Source organism: Elephas maximus, chromosome 19, assembly GCF_024166365.1.
Source record: "Elephas maximus indicus isolate mEleMax1 chromosome 19, mEleMax1 primary haplotype, whole genome shotgun sequence".
NCBI lineage: Eukaryota > Metazoa > Chordata > Mammalia > Proboscidea > Elephantidae > Elephas > Elephas maximus.
This window is the reverse complement of record NC_064837.1, coordinates 38377031-38391766: the sequence shown is the minus strand read 5'-3', so window position 1 is coordinate 38391766 and position 14736 is coordinate 38377031. Positions and strand designations below refer to the sequence as shown.

At 41.8% G+C, this 14736-nt stretch overlaps 1 protein-coding gene across 4 annotated transcripts; it reads right to left on the bottom strand.

Moving 5' to 3' along the window:
• Positions 1-3224: 3224 nt before the first annotated feature.
• On the bottom strand, positions 3225-9150 carry TMEM100 (transmembrane protein 100). Of its 4 annotated transcripts, none has more exons than XM_049860200.1 (3): positions 9065-9136; positions 5716-5899; positions 3225-4043 (listed from the first exon to the last, which is right to left on the bottom strand). In XM_049860200.1, exon 3 carries the CDS (start codon positions 3977-3979, stop codon positions 3575-3577), a length of 405 nt encoding a protein of 134 aa, XP_049716157.1. In that variant the 5' UTR covers positions 3980-4043; positions 5716-5899; positions 9065-9136; the 3' UTR covers positions 3225-3574. The 4 variants fall into 4 exon arrangements, with proteins under 4 accessions (XP_049716157.1, XP_049716159.1, XP_049716161.1 ...); XM_049860202.1 differs by lacking the exon at positions 9065-9136 and adding an exon at positions 6247-6832; XM_049860204.1 differs by lacking the exon at positions 5716-5899 and having other exon boundaries at positions 9065-9150.
• Positions 9151-14736: the final 5586 nt, after the last annotated feature.

Sequence of the window (14736 nt, the reverse complement as noted above, 5' to 3'; positions counted from 1 at the left end):
ACCAGGAGGTCAGCAGTTCAAATCCACCATGCACTCCTTGGAAACTCTATGGAGCAGTTCTACTCTGTCCTATAGGTCGCTATGGGTTGGAATCGCCTCGCTGGCAACGTTTATTTTATTTTTTTAAATCTCTATGTGGAGCCCTAGTGGTGCAGTGGTTAAGCTTTCAGCTGCTAACCAAAAGGTGGGCAGTTAAATCCGCCAGCCGCTCTTTGGAAATCCTATGGGCCAGTTCTACTTTGTCCTGTAGGGTCGCCGTGAGCTGGAATCAACTCGATGGCAACGGGTTTGGTTTTGGTTTTTATCTCTACATAATAGAATCATTTTTAAAGACAGCTCCTGTCCAATAAGGACATACAATATGAGATAATTGTAAGATTGTGCTTCATAACAGGGTTTTTCTCCTTGTGGGAGCTGGGAATCAGTGCAAAAGGTGTCTCTGTTCCTTACGACTTTGCAGCAGTGTAAATGTTTTAATGTGCCTAGAGGCTCCCTAGACAGGGCAAGTTGTTCCCTTACAGGAGGATCCTGAAGGAGCCATTGTAAAGCAGCTTAGGGATGTGGGTAGGGGTCCGCTAGATGGAAGATCTGCTCACATCTGGGAGAGATACTGCTGTCTCCAAATATGATCCCATTTCACTCATTACAATTTATGTCATTTTACATGGTCTTTTTTTGGGGACTCAGGTAGCAGCATGAGGCCCCCTGGTGGCCTGAAGTAATTCATGAATTTACTCTTCAAGCATTTAGAAGGGCGAGGGTGTTCAGGTTTGTGACTAGAGACATACAAACCGATCAACCAACGAAACAAACCAATAAACCCATTGCCCTCCAGTTGATTCCAACTCGTGGCGACCCCATGTGTTACACAGTAGAACTGCTTCATAAGATTTTCTTGGCTGTAATCTTTTAATCTTTTGTGGACACAGATTGCCAGGTCTTTGTTCCATGGCACCACTGGGTAGGTTTAAATCATTAACCTTTAGGTTAGTAGTCAAGTACAAACCGTTGGTTCCACCCAGGGACCTGAAGACATACAAAGGTACTAAATATTCATCTAGACCTGGCACTTACAGTAGAGGGAGGGTGAAGTGGTGTGACCTATTTTGAAAGATTTGTAAAATAAAGCTATTTTCTTTTAAGAGATTAGAATAAATGGAAGGTAATACTGGATAAATTACTCACTTTCTGGTTTCTCTCTCTTTTTTTTTTTTTTTTCTGTTCGTTTAGCAAACACTTATTGAGTACCTAATATAAGACATTATGTTAAGCATCATGGGGAGTGAAAAAGATAATAAGACACATCTCACATGCTAAAAGAGCTTTAGAAGGGTGAGAAGACATTTATGCCAACCTGGTAGGAAATGAAAGGTGGCATCAGAGATTAAATAGAGACCCTTAAGGGAGCTGTTAACTTTCAGATAAAAGCAAGGGCTGCCAGGAAGAGGTAGCATTTGAGCTGGGCTCTAATGAGAAGCAGGATTTGGATATACTGAGATGAAGGTGAAAAGCATGGCATTATGGGGGAGGAAAACAGAAATTTGAACAGATATGGAGGCAGGAAGACCAAGGCCTGACCTGGGAATGGTGGATGGTCCGGCCTGGCTAACTCATCAGGAGTTTGTAGGTTTGGTGTGGGAGTTCCTGGGTGGTGCAAACGGTTTACACTACTAAACAAAAGGTTGGAAATTTGAGTCTATCCAAGGTGTTTTGGAAGAAAGGCCTGGCACTCTAATTCCAGAAATCTTAGCCACTGAAAACCCGATGAAGCACGATTCTATTTGGATACACATGGGATTGCCATGATTCGGAATTGACTCAACAGTGATTGGTAGGTTTGGCGTGAGAGTGAAAGCTTATACATCTCTTTGGATAAGATAGTGGAAAACCTTGAACACTTGGCTAAGAAATTTCTTTGTAACACAAAGAAGCCTTTGAATGCCTTTGAGCAGAAGACAGACATGATCAAAGCACAGACTCCCTCCCACTGAAATGAACACCATCCCATACGCTTCTTGCATTTGGGTGAAAGGAGTGTGGATCTGTATGTGTTTAAGACAATTATGGTCCACCCTACTGTCACCAACAACTGCAGACTACCACTGTCTAACCTTCAACGCTGGGAGACATAAGACTAGAGGGTGCTTCGACTCACCAAAACTGCTGGAGTGCTCCAGCCACATTTCATTAGATTCCCGGATAGAGCATCTTTCAATGGATGTCCTATATCAGGCATTTTTTTTCCTCCAAGTTTTAAGAAAGACTTCATGTCTAGCTATCCTCAGCGATTTAAACTTCATGGACCAGGGATATCTCTGGCTGGAGTTATGGAGTAGAGTAACAGCTGTAGAATAACATTCACAAAAGAATTCAAGCAGGAGCCTAATTTTCACTCCACTAAAACGAGTTAAGTAGTCTGAGAATGTACACATGCCTGGCATATAGTCGGTGCTCAAAACTGTGTTAAGCAAATGGGTAATGACTGATGTATAATAAATACATAATATAGTACACACTTCATAACTCATCATAAATTCCTGGACCCAGGCATTGATTTCCTAATTGTAATGCCATAGAAATCCTTTAGAACATAGTATTCTTCAGAAGTCATGAAAAAAAAAAATGATACGACAAAAGGAAATAAAAATCTTCCAGTTAAGCTAGGAAGAAGCAGCATGCCCAGCTGATAGCAATCTCATTGAAATGTTACGAACAAGGTAAGGGAAGATGGGAAATTTGGAACTACAAAAACTAACTATGACAAAACAACCATTTAAGAAGTTTTAGCAGCACTGAGTATTTATTATTTTGAATGAAATATACATTAAACTTTTATATAAAAATCATCAAAAGTGCTATATTGGATTATTTTAATATTAATTTAACCCCCCATGTCATCTAGTAGCTATACCATTTAACTATATCTTTTACTTTTTACTTCTGACACATTATTACAATCATCTAAAACTGTCCAATGTTAAAATATAAAAAAATACTAGTTTATTCTTCAAGGAAAAGTACCACCAGTGATGAGTTACTGAAAGCAAAACATAAAAACAAATGCCAGAGAATCAGCTTATTGACAAAAAAAGGAAAAATTATCACAGAGTTTTGTAGAAGGATGCAAAGTCCAAGGCAACTTAGACCTTCAGCAGAACATTTTGATGATACAACTTCTTAAGAGCATGGGTTTTTTTTTTTTTTTTTGGAGGCAGGTCTCTGGTGTGCCAAGACCGTCTGATTATTTTCTTGGCTACTTTTCAAGGTTAACCAAACATTGCCTAATAGTGTGCATCTTCCACGGCCCCCTCGCCTCCAAATATTGAATGTCAAGAGAAAGCTAACTTTTCAGTCTTAAAAATAGCCCTTAGGATTAAGTTTGTCATTAAAGTAGATATAAGTCAATCTATAGAAGGGAGAAACCCCTCCAACTCCCAATGTCCCAACCCATCCCCATTCTTCTAGTCCACTCCAATGCCAAGTCCATTCTCTCACATGATGGTTCTGGGCAAACTGACTGAAAAAGTTAGAGCAGGTTTGTCAGCCCACACGTCCCATTTGGTCTCACTCAATCTTAAGCAAACAGGCTTCTCTGATTTACCACGAGAGCCGTCTGACTCTCCCGTCTCTTGGCTTTCTTGCTCTTCTGTCTTACCTTCCAGCACAAGGCGCTGGAAGCTAACAAAAAAAGTCCAAATGACAGAATGACCAGGCCGAAGATGGAGATGATGGAGCCGTGGGAATTGAAGCTGTAAGCCACAGTGGTGACCACTATGCCTGCAATGAGGACCACTACAGCAAAGGGGATGATACAGCGATAGCAGGAGAGCTCGGCACCCCCTGTAGCAGCCATCAGCTGAATCTCACTGACCAGGGGGACCATGGTGATCACCACTTCACCGTTGGAGTTTTTCTCCATTGTCACCGGCTTGGGAGGCTTTGGGGTTCCTGGGATCTCCTTTATGGGCTCTTCAGTCATTTTTTACAGCAGTTTCCTAGCTGGGTTGAGAGACTAGATCTGGAGGGCCTCACCAGGGTGAAAGCTGCAGAGAAGAAGACAGAGATATCAGCTAAATGCATTAGGATGGACACTGCAGAGAGAAGTAAAAGCCAGTTACTGTCGCATCGACTCCAACTCATGACGACCCCATGTGTGTCAGAGTAGAACTGTGCTCCATAGGTTTTTAATGGCTGGTTTTTTGGCGCTAGATCACCAGGCCTTTCTTCCAAGGTGCCTCTGAGTGGACTCCAACTTTTCACTTAGCAACAGAGTACTTTAACCCCTTACACCACCCACGGAATCCTAAACCAGCTGCTATGGACTTGACCCTGACTCATCACAATGTTCTTTTCCAGAAGGCATGGATGCATGTGCAAATCAGCTTTTACTTATTTCTTTTCCAGTTGGTTGCATTCTGTTTGCATTGGGCAAAAAGCAAGATAAAGCCGATAAACATAAAGGAAGATATAAAAACCAGGAAGTACTTTACAGAGTTGAATATACCTTTGTGGTCTGCAAATGTTTTACAAGCTCTTCCGCTTTGTCTAATGCTTCTCCTTCTGCTAAACACACAGAAAAGCCTGAACCCCAATCTAAAGACAGCCTCACTGAAGAGGAGAACATGCTATAAACAAACCCTTAGATAGTTAGCTCCACACCTCATTGCAACTTAGACTCCGCCAATGTTGCCATGCATAACCTACATTCTTTCCAAACTATCACCCATTCACTGCACAGGAAATCAATGTCAAGACGAGCAGCCAGTGTACGAATGCTACTCTCCTCCATCAACTGACCATTAGCTAGCATCTTTATTGTGTCACTATTAAACACAGGCTAACATGCACTCTGGGACCTTTTTATCCACTTAATAGGGGGTGGTGGGCAGTTCAGCAAAAATTCAGTGATAACAAGGCTGGGATTTGTGATCCAAAACGTGATAATATCCTCCGAGTCATTTGGAAAGGGAGAAAGGAGAAGAAAAGACGCAAGAGCTTGGTAGGATACAATTTTGTGCCTTCTTATGTTAAAGATAAGATCAGTCCTTATTAGCTTGAGTATTAGCTGTCAATTCATAAATTTTCTATTAAACTCAATAAAGAATTCTGATGTTATGGGTACCAAAAAATAAACTTGCTAAATTTTCAGTAAAATTTGACAAATTCATTCCTCCCTCCCCATACTCTCATGCACAAAACTTGCTACGATGCTCCTTTCCGTGTATTTCAGACCTGAAAATTTCAGGATCAAACCTGAGGCTCTCAATCAAAAGCATCTGGTTGAAACGTGGTCTGTGAGAAATCAGTAAATGCTCTTATCTGCCCCTCATACACACAGATCACTCTCGTCAGCCCTCAAAACATGATCCGGCTGCTCAACACACCGAGCAGTCGTAGTTACCAAACGAGTTTAAAGAAAGATATGCGGAACTATGTCAATTAGATTAATTCTTAAAAACATATTAAGCATCCAAATGCATGCAAATTTAGCCCCCGATCAAACCTCACTGGCTCTTCCCTGCACAGGGAGGTCAAAATACCATGCCCTGTGCAAGGTAACTATTAGAACTGCCTATCTGCATGTAGTTTTTAATCACCAACCGTCTTCATCACTGCTGTTGAGTGATACCCTAAATACTGGCAAGACCAATAAAAGGCTATTGGAGATTATGTCTGAAAAAGAATCTTCACCCCAAAACTAAGACTCGGTCTAACCTGAAAACGAAGCTTCTGTCTCCACACTTCTTACACACCCCTCAGAGAGAAGCAATCCATTACCAAGGAAACCACTTGTCTTAGCAGAGAAGAAACAGCAGTTCCTGAGCTTCTTCGGTCAACCTCTGGGAAAAGAGCCTGCAACTGCGCTTCTGCCAATAAAATGACAGGATAGGGATCTCCTCTGGGGAAAAGAAAAGAGAGAAAAATACTCTTCCACACGCTTTGGTTTGGGATCCTGGAGTGCTGTCTTCCACCCTACCTCTGTTTCTAAATGACGCTTGTCTTTTCCTCCCTCTCTCTATTTATTCCCTCCTCCTCCGGTTTGTCCCTCCCTGTCATTTTTTTTCCCCCTTCGAACTTTTCTTTGCCAGCAGATTTCGAGTGTTGGCTTCCCCAGCTCTGCTTGGTGACATGATAAGTCAGGATCATTTTAGAGTCCGCAGAGATGGGACCCAGCTTTTACTTTTCTTTCTCTTGCAGCCTTGACTAAGCAGGCTGCTTTGCATTACTCATTTTTTCCCAGCCGACCTCCAGATCTTCCTCCCGCCCATCAGGCATTTTCAGAAGAAAATCCCCGAGTCAGCGTTGCAGACCCAGCTGAGGGGACCCAGCCGAGGGGACAGGCACTCCAGGGCGGCAGGAACAGCTGTGAAGTCATCGGGCAGCTGAACGCAGCCTCTAAGCCAGCAGAAAATCCATGTTCCTAGGTTTTCTGAGTATTCTTTATATTTGTGTGACGGCCATCTGAAGCTGAAAATCCCAGGGTTTGGTGTTAACTTTGTTTAGGAATGAGTGTGGGAGACGCGAATGTTTGTGGTGAAGGGGGAAAACCAGTCCTCTTCATTTGAAAAGGATTGTGGCTACTTGTGCTAGGAAGTAACTTTGGCAATGTGGGAATCATCATCATCGCCATCACCATCATCATCACCATCATCATCGTCGACACCATTTACAGAGCACCTACTATGGGCGTGGTACGATACTAAGCAATGCACACACATCCACATTAATTCTCACTAAGTTTATGAAGAAGGAAATGGAAGCTCAGAGAGGTTAAGAGACCTGTCAAAGTTCACACAGAAAGAGAGAAACCCTAGGTTTGAACTCCAGTCTTCAATGGGCACTTGAATCACCTGGGGAGCTTGTTAAATGTAGATTCTGATTGAATAGGCCTGTAACAAGCTGCCAGGTAATGCTGATTCTGCTGCTGCTTTCAGGAACGAGGTACTTCAAACTTATAACATGTATGATATGACACGTCACACTCTGAAACAGGAAAGCTAAAGCTCTATTGCCTACCCCCCATGATGGCCTTATAGGTCTTTGCTTCTAACAGACAAGCTATATGAAATCCTAAAGTACTTGAAACACATAAATACACACATAATGAAATTTTAAAGTACTTGAAGTACATAAATACATAGTTATCTTTCTGAGGAAAAAATTAATAATACCGGGACACAATTACAAGTTCCTCCCCATGCCTCTGACGTCACCATGAGTTAGAATTGACTCAGTGGCAATTGGTTACTGGTTACACATTTGTAGCTAAAACTCATCCAGCCCCCCTTTTAAAATCTGCTCAAGTTTTAGTGATCCCTTTTAATTAATGCAGCAAATCTAGGAATCCAGATTAAATATTGGAGGAGCCAGTTTTCTTTCTTACACTCCTATTGTTAGGTTTCTCTGATTGCTGGTAGAGGGCTCAATGTTCTCAGACATCTCCCCTCTGCTCTACAATAATCCACTCTTTCCAGCCTTGTCTAGTGACAATACCTTGACAATTTTGTCACAAAGGGAGAGGGCACGGAAGTCCTTTTTCTAGAGTGGAAGGCAGAGAGAGGGCGTCTTCATTTTGAAAAATGAAGTCGAAAGTCTGGGAGTCCCAGCTGCTGAGGGTGGTGGATATCTAGAGAACCTCAGCTGCCATGACCCTCACCTTTCATATGTGGGAACTAAAGAGCCAGCCATCCCTGAGGAGTGCTGTCACTTGGGGTTGAAGATCAGGGAAACTTAGAGCCAGGGTATTTCAGCATTTGCCAATGTTGCCCTGGGAAGATGGTTATGTTGGGGGCCGCTGACCACATAAACGGGAGATCCTTGAGGGGGGTCCTTGAAGGAGCAGCAGTTCTCTACCCCGAGCCGTGGCCTTTGGGAGCAATTCTGCTCTGCTTCCTAGGCATGGGCCACTTTTCCAAAAATGTTACCTCATGACCCCTCTCGAGTTCTGCATACCACCTTATCCTGTTGAAGAGTATATACGCTCCCTTGTTACCAAAACCAAAGTTTAATGAATCGAATTTTTTCCGGAGAGAGACAAGAGGCATGTGCCCTTGGCCAAATCTACAGTGAGGGACATTGTAGACCCCCGACTCATGGCAACCCCACATGTGCAGGGTAGACCTGCTCCACAGGGTTTTCTTGGCTATAATCTTTAGGAAGCGGTTCATAAGGCCTTTTCTTTGGTGGAGCCTCTGGGTGGGTTCGAACGATCAACCTTTGGGTTAGTAGCCAATGGCAAACCACTTGTGCCACCTGGGCTCCTTACAAAGCTTCTTTCAGCATTCTGAGGTGCCTGGTTCCCCCTATTTTTCTTTCATAGCATTTGAGAATTTGCCTAGATACACAGATACATGTCTCCAGGCTATGACCCAACAGTTGATCTATTAGAAATACATACAAACAAGTAGAAAGCTTTGGGATAATTCAGAGACTGTACCAGAAAAATAGATACCTGTCATTATACCAAGGAGCCCTCGTGGTGCAGTGGTTAAGAACTTGACTGCTAACCTAAAGGTCAGCGGTTAGAACACACCAGCCGCTCTGAGGGGTATAGACAGGGCAGTCAGCTTCAATAAAGATTTACAGCCTTGGAAACCCTATGGGGGCAGTTCTACTCTGTCCAAAAGGGTCGCTATGAGTCAGAATTGACTTGATGGCAGTGGGTTTTGGGATCACTACCCACTGACATGCAGCTTTAACTGACTCTTCAAATTGAAATTCAAATGGAATTTTTAGTGATCAATGCCCAACGTTTTTGAATGTTTTTTTCCTCCTGATAATGCCTTTAATGTATTAAACATCTATGGAGATCCTTCAAGGGACACCTGCCCCCAAATGCAAAACCTCACCCACAAAGCAACCAGCTTTCTGCAGATTCTCTCCTTCCAGAAGGGATAAGTAACTAATAGCTCTGCTTCCTTTTAAAGAACACGGCTTTAGGAGACTCCTTTAAGTTTGGGGAACCTTCCTGAAAACCCTTAATACAGGAACTAAATCTATACCCCCCCTTAGCCAGTCAACATTTCTCTCCCAGTCTTTCAAACAGTAAAGTAAAGATCCTTACCTTTCCCAGCCAGAATCCGACTGAGACAGCTGCCAGCCCGGCCAACAGCTACCCAGAGAGGGGGATGCAAATCAAGGCACTAGGGACCGTGAGCAAAGTACTCAGCAAAGCTTAAAACAATTAAGGGACCGGAGAAAATATGGTGAGAGGAAATCCTTTAAATGCTGCTGTATTTTGCTCTACATTTTCCTCTATAAGAATATAACAGATATAGCTTTTTTTTAAAGGGAACAAAATTTGAAAAGCACTATCCTCCTTTGTTTTTCTCTCTTTATATCCTTAACCAGGCTTTCATTTTCATAGTTTTCCCTACCCAGAGACCCCGTTCTGATATTATCCCTCTATAATACTGTGAATGTGGAGGTGGGGGGAAAGTCTTTAATCTTTGTTCTTCAAGTCTGTGATGGTGTGGGGTTGGGGAGTGTGTTGGGGTGGGAGCAGGATGGTAATCTACCTCTCTGTTAGTATGCAGGTAATAACAGGAATAAAAGGAAGGTAAGAATTGGTTAGAATTCCCGGGTGGTGCAAAGAGTTAAGCACTCAGCTGCTAACTGAAAGGTTAGAGGATCTAGTCCCCCCCAGAGGTGCCTTAGAAAGAAACACTGGCTATCTACTTCCAAAAAGTCAGCCATGAAAACCCTTCGGAACAAGGTCCCTGGGCTGCACAAACAGTTTGCACTCAGCTGGTAACCAAACAAACAGTTGGGGGTTCAAACTCACCCACCCGGTGGCACCTAGGAAGAAATAGGCCTGGCAATTTGCATCCATAAAGATTAACCAAAAACCAAACCCATTGCGGTTCAGTCAATTTTGACTTATAGCAACCCAATAGTGTAGAGTAGAACTGCCCCATAGGGTTCCCAAGGCTGAAATCTTTATAGAAGCAGACTGCCACATCTTTCTCCCATGGAGCAGCTGGTGGGTTCAAACCACCCACCTTTTGGTTAGCAGCTGAGTGCTTAACCACTGTGCCATGAGGGATCTTTTCCATAAAAATTACAGCCAAGAAAATCCTATGGAGAAGTACTACTCTGTAACACATGGTGTCTCCTAAGTCACAAACCAAAAACGAAAATAAAATCAACAACAGAAAATCCTATGGAGCGCAATTCTACTCTGACACACATGAGGTCCCCATGAGGTGGAATGGACTAGACAGCAACCAGTTGGTTAGGAATTAACTGTGAAAACAGCAGAATTTGGTACCTGAGTGGTCCGTCTCCCTATAGTCAGGAGTGGTCTTATCAATGCTCTTCATGGAAATACCAGTATACTGGAAAATCACACCTGTGGAAACTGAGACGACCTTCCACCGAAGGCGCCATAAACAGTGGAACTAGGCACACTTGCTGCTCTGGAGAGAATTCCCCCAACTTCGAAAATATCTTATTTTACTTAGAAACAAGATCAGAGACAAAGTAATTTGAGGCACAGTGAAGAGAGGCGAGGAAGGCAGAGAGTATGACAAGTACAATGACAAAGAGGTGATTTTTGCCCAGTTCCTCTCAGTAGGAGCTAAAGGTTTATTTAGGCTGTAGATTGGAAAGGAAAACATTTTGATTTTGCCATTGATTATATATATGCTGTTGAAGACCCAGCCATTTCTCCTTTGGGGACACAAAAGTTTTGCGTCTTGTGAATAGCACCGCTATTTGCATTTGATTGTTGTTGTTAGGTGCCATCGAGTCAGTTCCAACTCATAGCAACACTACGCACAACAGAACAAAACAGTGCCCAGTCCTGCTCCATCCTCACAATCGTGCCTATGTTTCAGTCCATTGCAGCAGCCACTGTGTTGATCCATCTTGTCCAGGGTCTTCTTCTTTTTCCCTTACCCTTTACCTTACCAAGCATGATGTACTTCTCCAGGAAGTGGTTCCTCCTGATGACATCTACAAACTACACAAGACAAAGCCTGGTCATCCACAAGTCTAAGGAGCACTCTGGCTGTATTTCTTCAAAGACAGACTTGTTCATTCTTCTGGCATTCCATAGTATAGTCAATATTCCTCACCAACACCGTAATTCAAAGGCATCATTCAATTACTCGCCTATATTTACTTTTAGTTTGCTTTTGCTTGGTGTGGTTGAGTTGGCTAATTTCCTGCAACCCGAAGACGCCAGTTCCTCTCGGCTCTTTGATCTTGGTCATCATCCAGCCCAACTGGACTTAGTGAGAGTTGGGAAAACGGCCAGTTTTTCTCCTTCCCAGTGCTTCTTTTAAGGGTGTGTCTGCATTTATTTTCTGAAATCACGAACTTCTGGAAAGCGATCTATGCTCGTGTGTTCGTTTTGGATAATGGGTCATGTTATTATTGCTTTTTATTTTCCAAGGCACTTTTCTTTGAGGTTTGGACATTAAATAGAGAGATCTGATAGTACCTTAGATATAAATATATATTTTACTCTTATCTAGTCTGTTTCCAGTTACAAGACCTTACAAAACCCAAATGTATATGGAAAGGAAAACATGCATGTTTTAGATGCACACCCTGGTTTACATCCTCTTATCCATTTTGCTCTGAGTGATTATGAAAGATCACATAAACATAGAAAAAAAGAGCAACTGACATCAAATGACTCGGCTGGGTCTTAGGGAGGATTGAGCAAATCATCTTTCACTTAAAGAACAATCATTCTGGCCTCAATTAGAAGAATTGACTTTCTTGTTTCAAAATCAGGATATATGCTACAACTCCTATGATCCTGATACATCCCATGTATTTGCACAATCCTTTGTATTTCTGTATGCTATTCTTTGGAGGCCACCACTTGCCTGTCAGTTTGTCGTACTGTGGTGGCTTGTATGTTTCTGTGATGCTGGAAGCTATGTCTCCAGTATTCAAATGCCAGCGGGGTCACCCATGGTGGACAGGTTTCAGCAGAACTTCCAGACTAAGACAGACTAGGAAGAAGGAACTGGAGAGCTACTTCGTGAAAAAAAAAAAAAGCCAGTGAAAATCTTATAAATAGCAATGGAACACTGTCTGATATGATCCCGGAAGATGAGCCCCTCAGGTTGGAAGGCACTCAAAATGCAACTGGGAAAGAGCTGCATCTTAAAGTAGAGTCGACCTTAATGATGTGGATGGAGTAAAGTTTCCAGGACTTTCATTTGCTGATGTAGCAAAACTCAAAATGAGAAGAAACAACTGCAAACATCCATTAATAATAAGAACATGGAATGTACAAAGTATGAATCTAGGAAAACTAGAGGTTGTCAAAAAAAATAGGAATACATAAAGACCAATATTCTAGGCATTAGTGGGCTGAAATGAACTGGTATTGGCCATTTTGAATGAGAAAATCTTATGGTCTACTATGCCAGGAATGAGAAATTGAAAAGGAATGGTGTCACATTCATCATTAGACAGAACATTTCAAGATTTATCCTGAAGTATAACACTGTCAATGGTAGGGTAATAGCCATACACCTACAAGGAAGACCAGTTAATACAACTGTTACTCAAATTTACGCACCAACCCCTAATGCCAGAGTTGAAGTAACTGAAGTTTTTCGCAACTTTCGCAGCCTAAAATTGATCAAACATGCAATCAAGATGCATTGATAGTTATAGGTGGTTGGAATGTGAACGTTGGAAACAAAGAAGAATGATCAGTAGTTGGAAAATATGGCCTTGGTGATAGAAATGACACCGGAGATCACATGACAGAATTTTCCAAGATCGAGGACTTATTCGTTGCGAATACCTTTTTTCAACAACATTAACAGCGACTATACACTTGAAACTCACTGATAAATACACAGGAATCAAATTGATTATATCTGTGTAAAGAGATGATGGAAAAGCACAATATCATCAGTCAGAAAAAGTTGGGGCTGGTTTCCAAACAGACCATCAACTGCTCAAATGCAATTTCAAGTTGAAGCTGAAGAAAATTAAAACAGGTTCACAAGAGGCAAAATATGACCTTAAGTGTATTCCATGTGGATTTAGAGACCATTTCAAGAATAGATACATCAAACACTAAGGACTGAAGATCAGATGAGTTGTGGGATGACATCAAGGACATCATACATGAAGAAAACAAAAAGTCATTGAAAAGACAGGAAAGAAAGAAAAGAATTAGAAGAGACTCTGAAACTCACTCTTGAATATATAGTAGCTAAATTGAAAGGAAGAAATGATCATGTGAAGGAGCTGAACAGAAGATTTCAAAAGGCAGCTGGAGAAGACCAAGTAAATTATTATAATGAAATATGCAGTCTTGGAGTTAGAAGAAGAAAAGGGAAGAACACTCTCGGCATTTCTCAAGTTGGAAGAACTGAAGAAAACTTTCAACCCTTGCATTACAATATTGAAGGACTCTATAGGCAAAAAGGAGCCCCGGTGGTGCAGTGGTTAAGAGATTGGCTGCTAACCAAAAGGTTGGCAGCTCAAATCCACCAGCCACTCCTTGGAAAGTCTATGGGGCAGTTCTACTTTGTTCTACAGGCTCACTATGAGTCGGAATTGACTCCATGGCAATGGGCTTATGGGAAAAATATTGAACAACACAGGAACCATCAAAAGAAGATGGAAGGAATACACACAGTCACTTCACCAAAAAGAATTGGTCAATGTTCAACCTTTTCAGGAAGTAGCATAGGACCAAGAACTGATGGTATTGAAGGATGAAGTCCAAGCTGCATTGAAGGCATTGGCTATAAACAAGGCTCCGTGAATTAATTGAATACTAATTGAGATGTTTCAACAAACAGATGCAGCACTGGAGATGTTCACTAGTCTATGCCTGGAGATTTGGAAGAGAGCTACCTGATCGACTAGAAGAGATCCATATTTGTACCCATTCCAAAGAAAGATGATCCAACAGAATGCGGAAGTCATCTAACAATATCATTAACATCATATACAAGTAAACTTTTGTTGAAGATAATTCAAAAAAACAGCAGTACATCAACAGGGAACTGTCAGAAATTCAAGCCAAACTCAGAAGAAGACATGCAACAAGGGATATCAGTGCTAATGTCAGATGGATCTTGGCAGAAAGCAGAGAATACCAGAAAGATATTTACCTGTGTTTTATTGACTATGCAGACATTTGACTGTGTGGATCATAACAAATTATGGATAACATCGCAAAGAACGGGAATTCCAGGACACTTAACACAGAACCTGTACATAGACCAAGAGGCAGTCATTTGAACAGAACAGGGGGATACTGAGTGGTTTAAAATCAGGAAAGGTGTGTGTCAGGGTTGTATCCTTTAACCATGCTTATTCAATCTGTATGCTGAATATATAAATCTGGCATCAAGATTGGAGGAAGATTCATTAACAACCTTCAATATGCAGATGACACTACCTTGCTTGCTGAAAGTGGAGAGGACTTGAAGCACTTACTGATGAAGATCAAAGACTATAGCCTTCAGGATGGATTATACCTCAACATTAAAAAAAAAAAAAATCCTCACAACTGGACTGATAAACAACATCATGATAAATGGAGAAAATATTGACGTTGTCAAGGAAGTCATTTTTCTTGGATCCACAATTAATGCCCATGGGAGCAGTATTCAAGAAATCAAAGGGCGTACTGCATAAGAAATCTGCTGCGAAAGACCTCTTTGAAGTGTTAAAAATCAAAGATGTCACTTTGAGGACTAAGTTGTGCCTGACTCAAGCCTTGATATTTTCAGTTGTCTCATA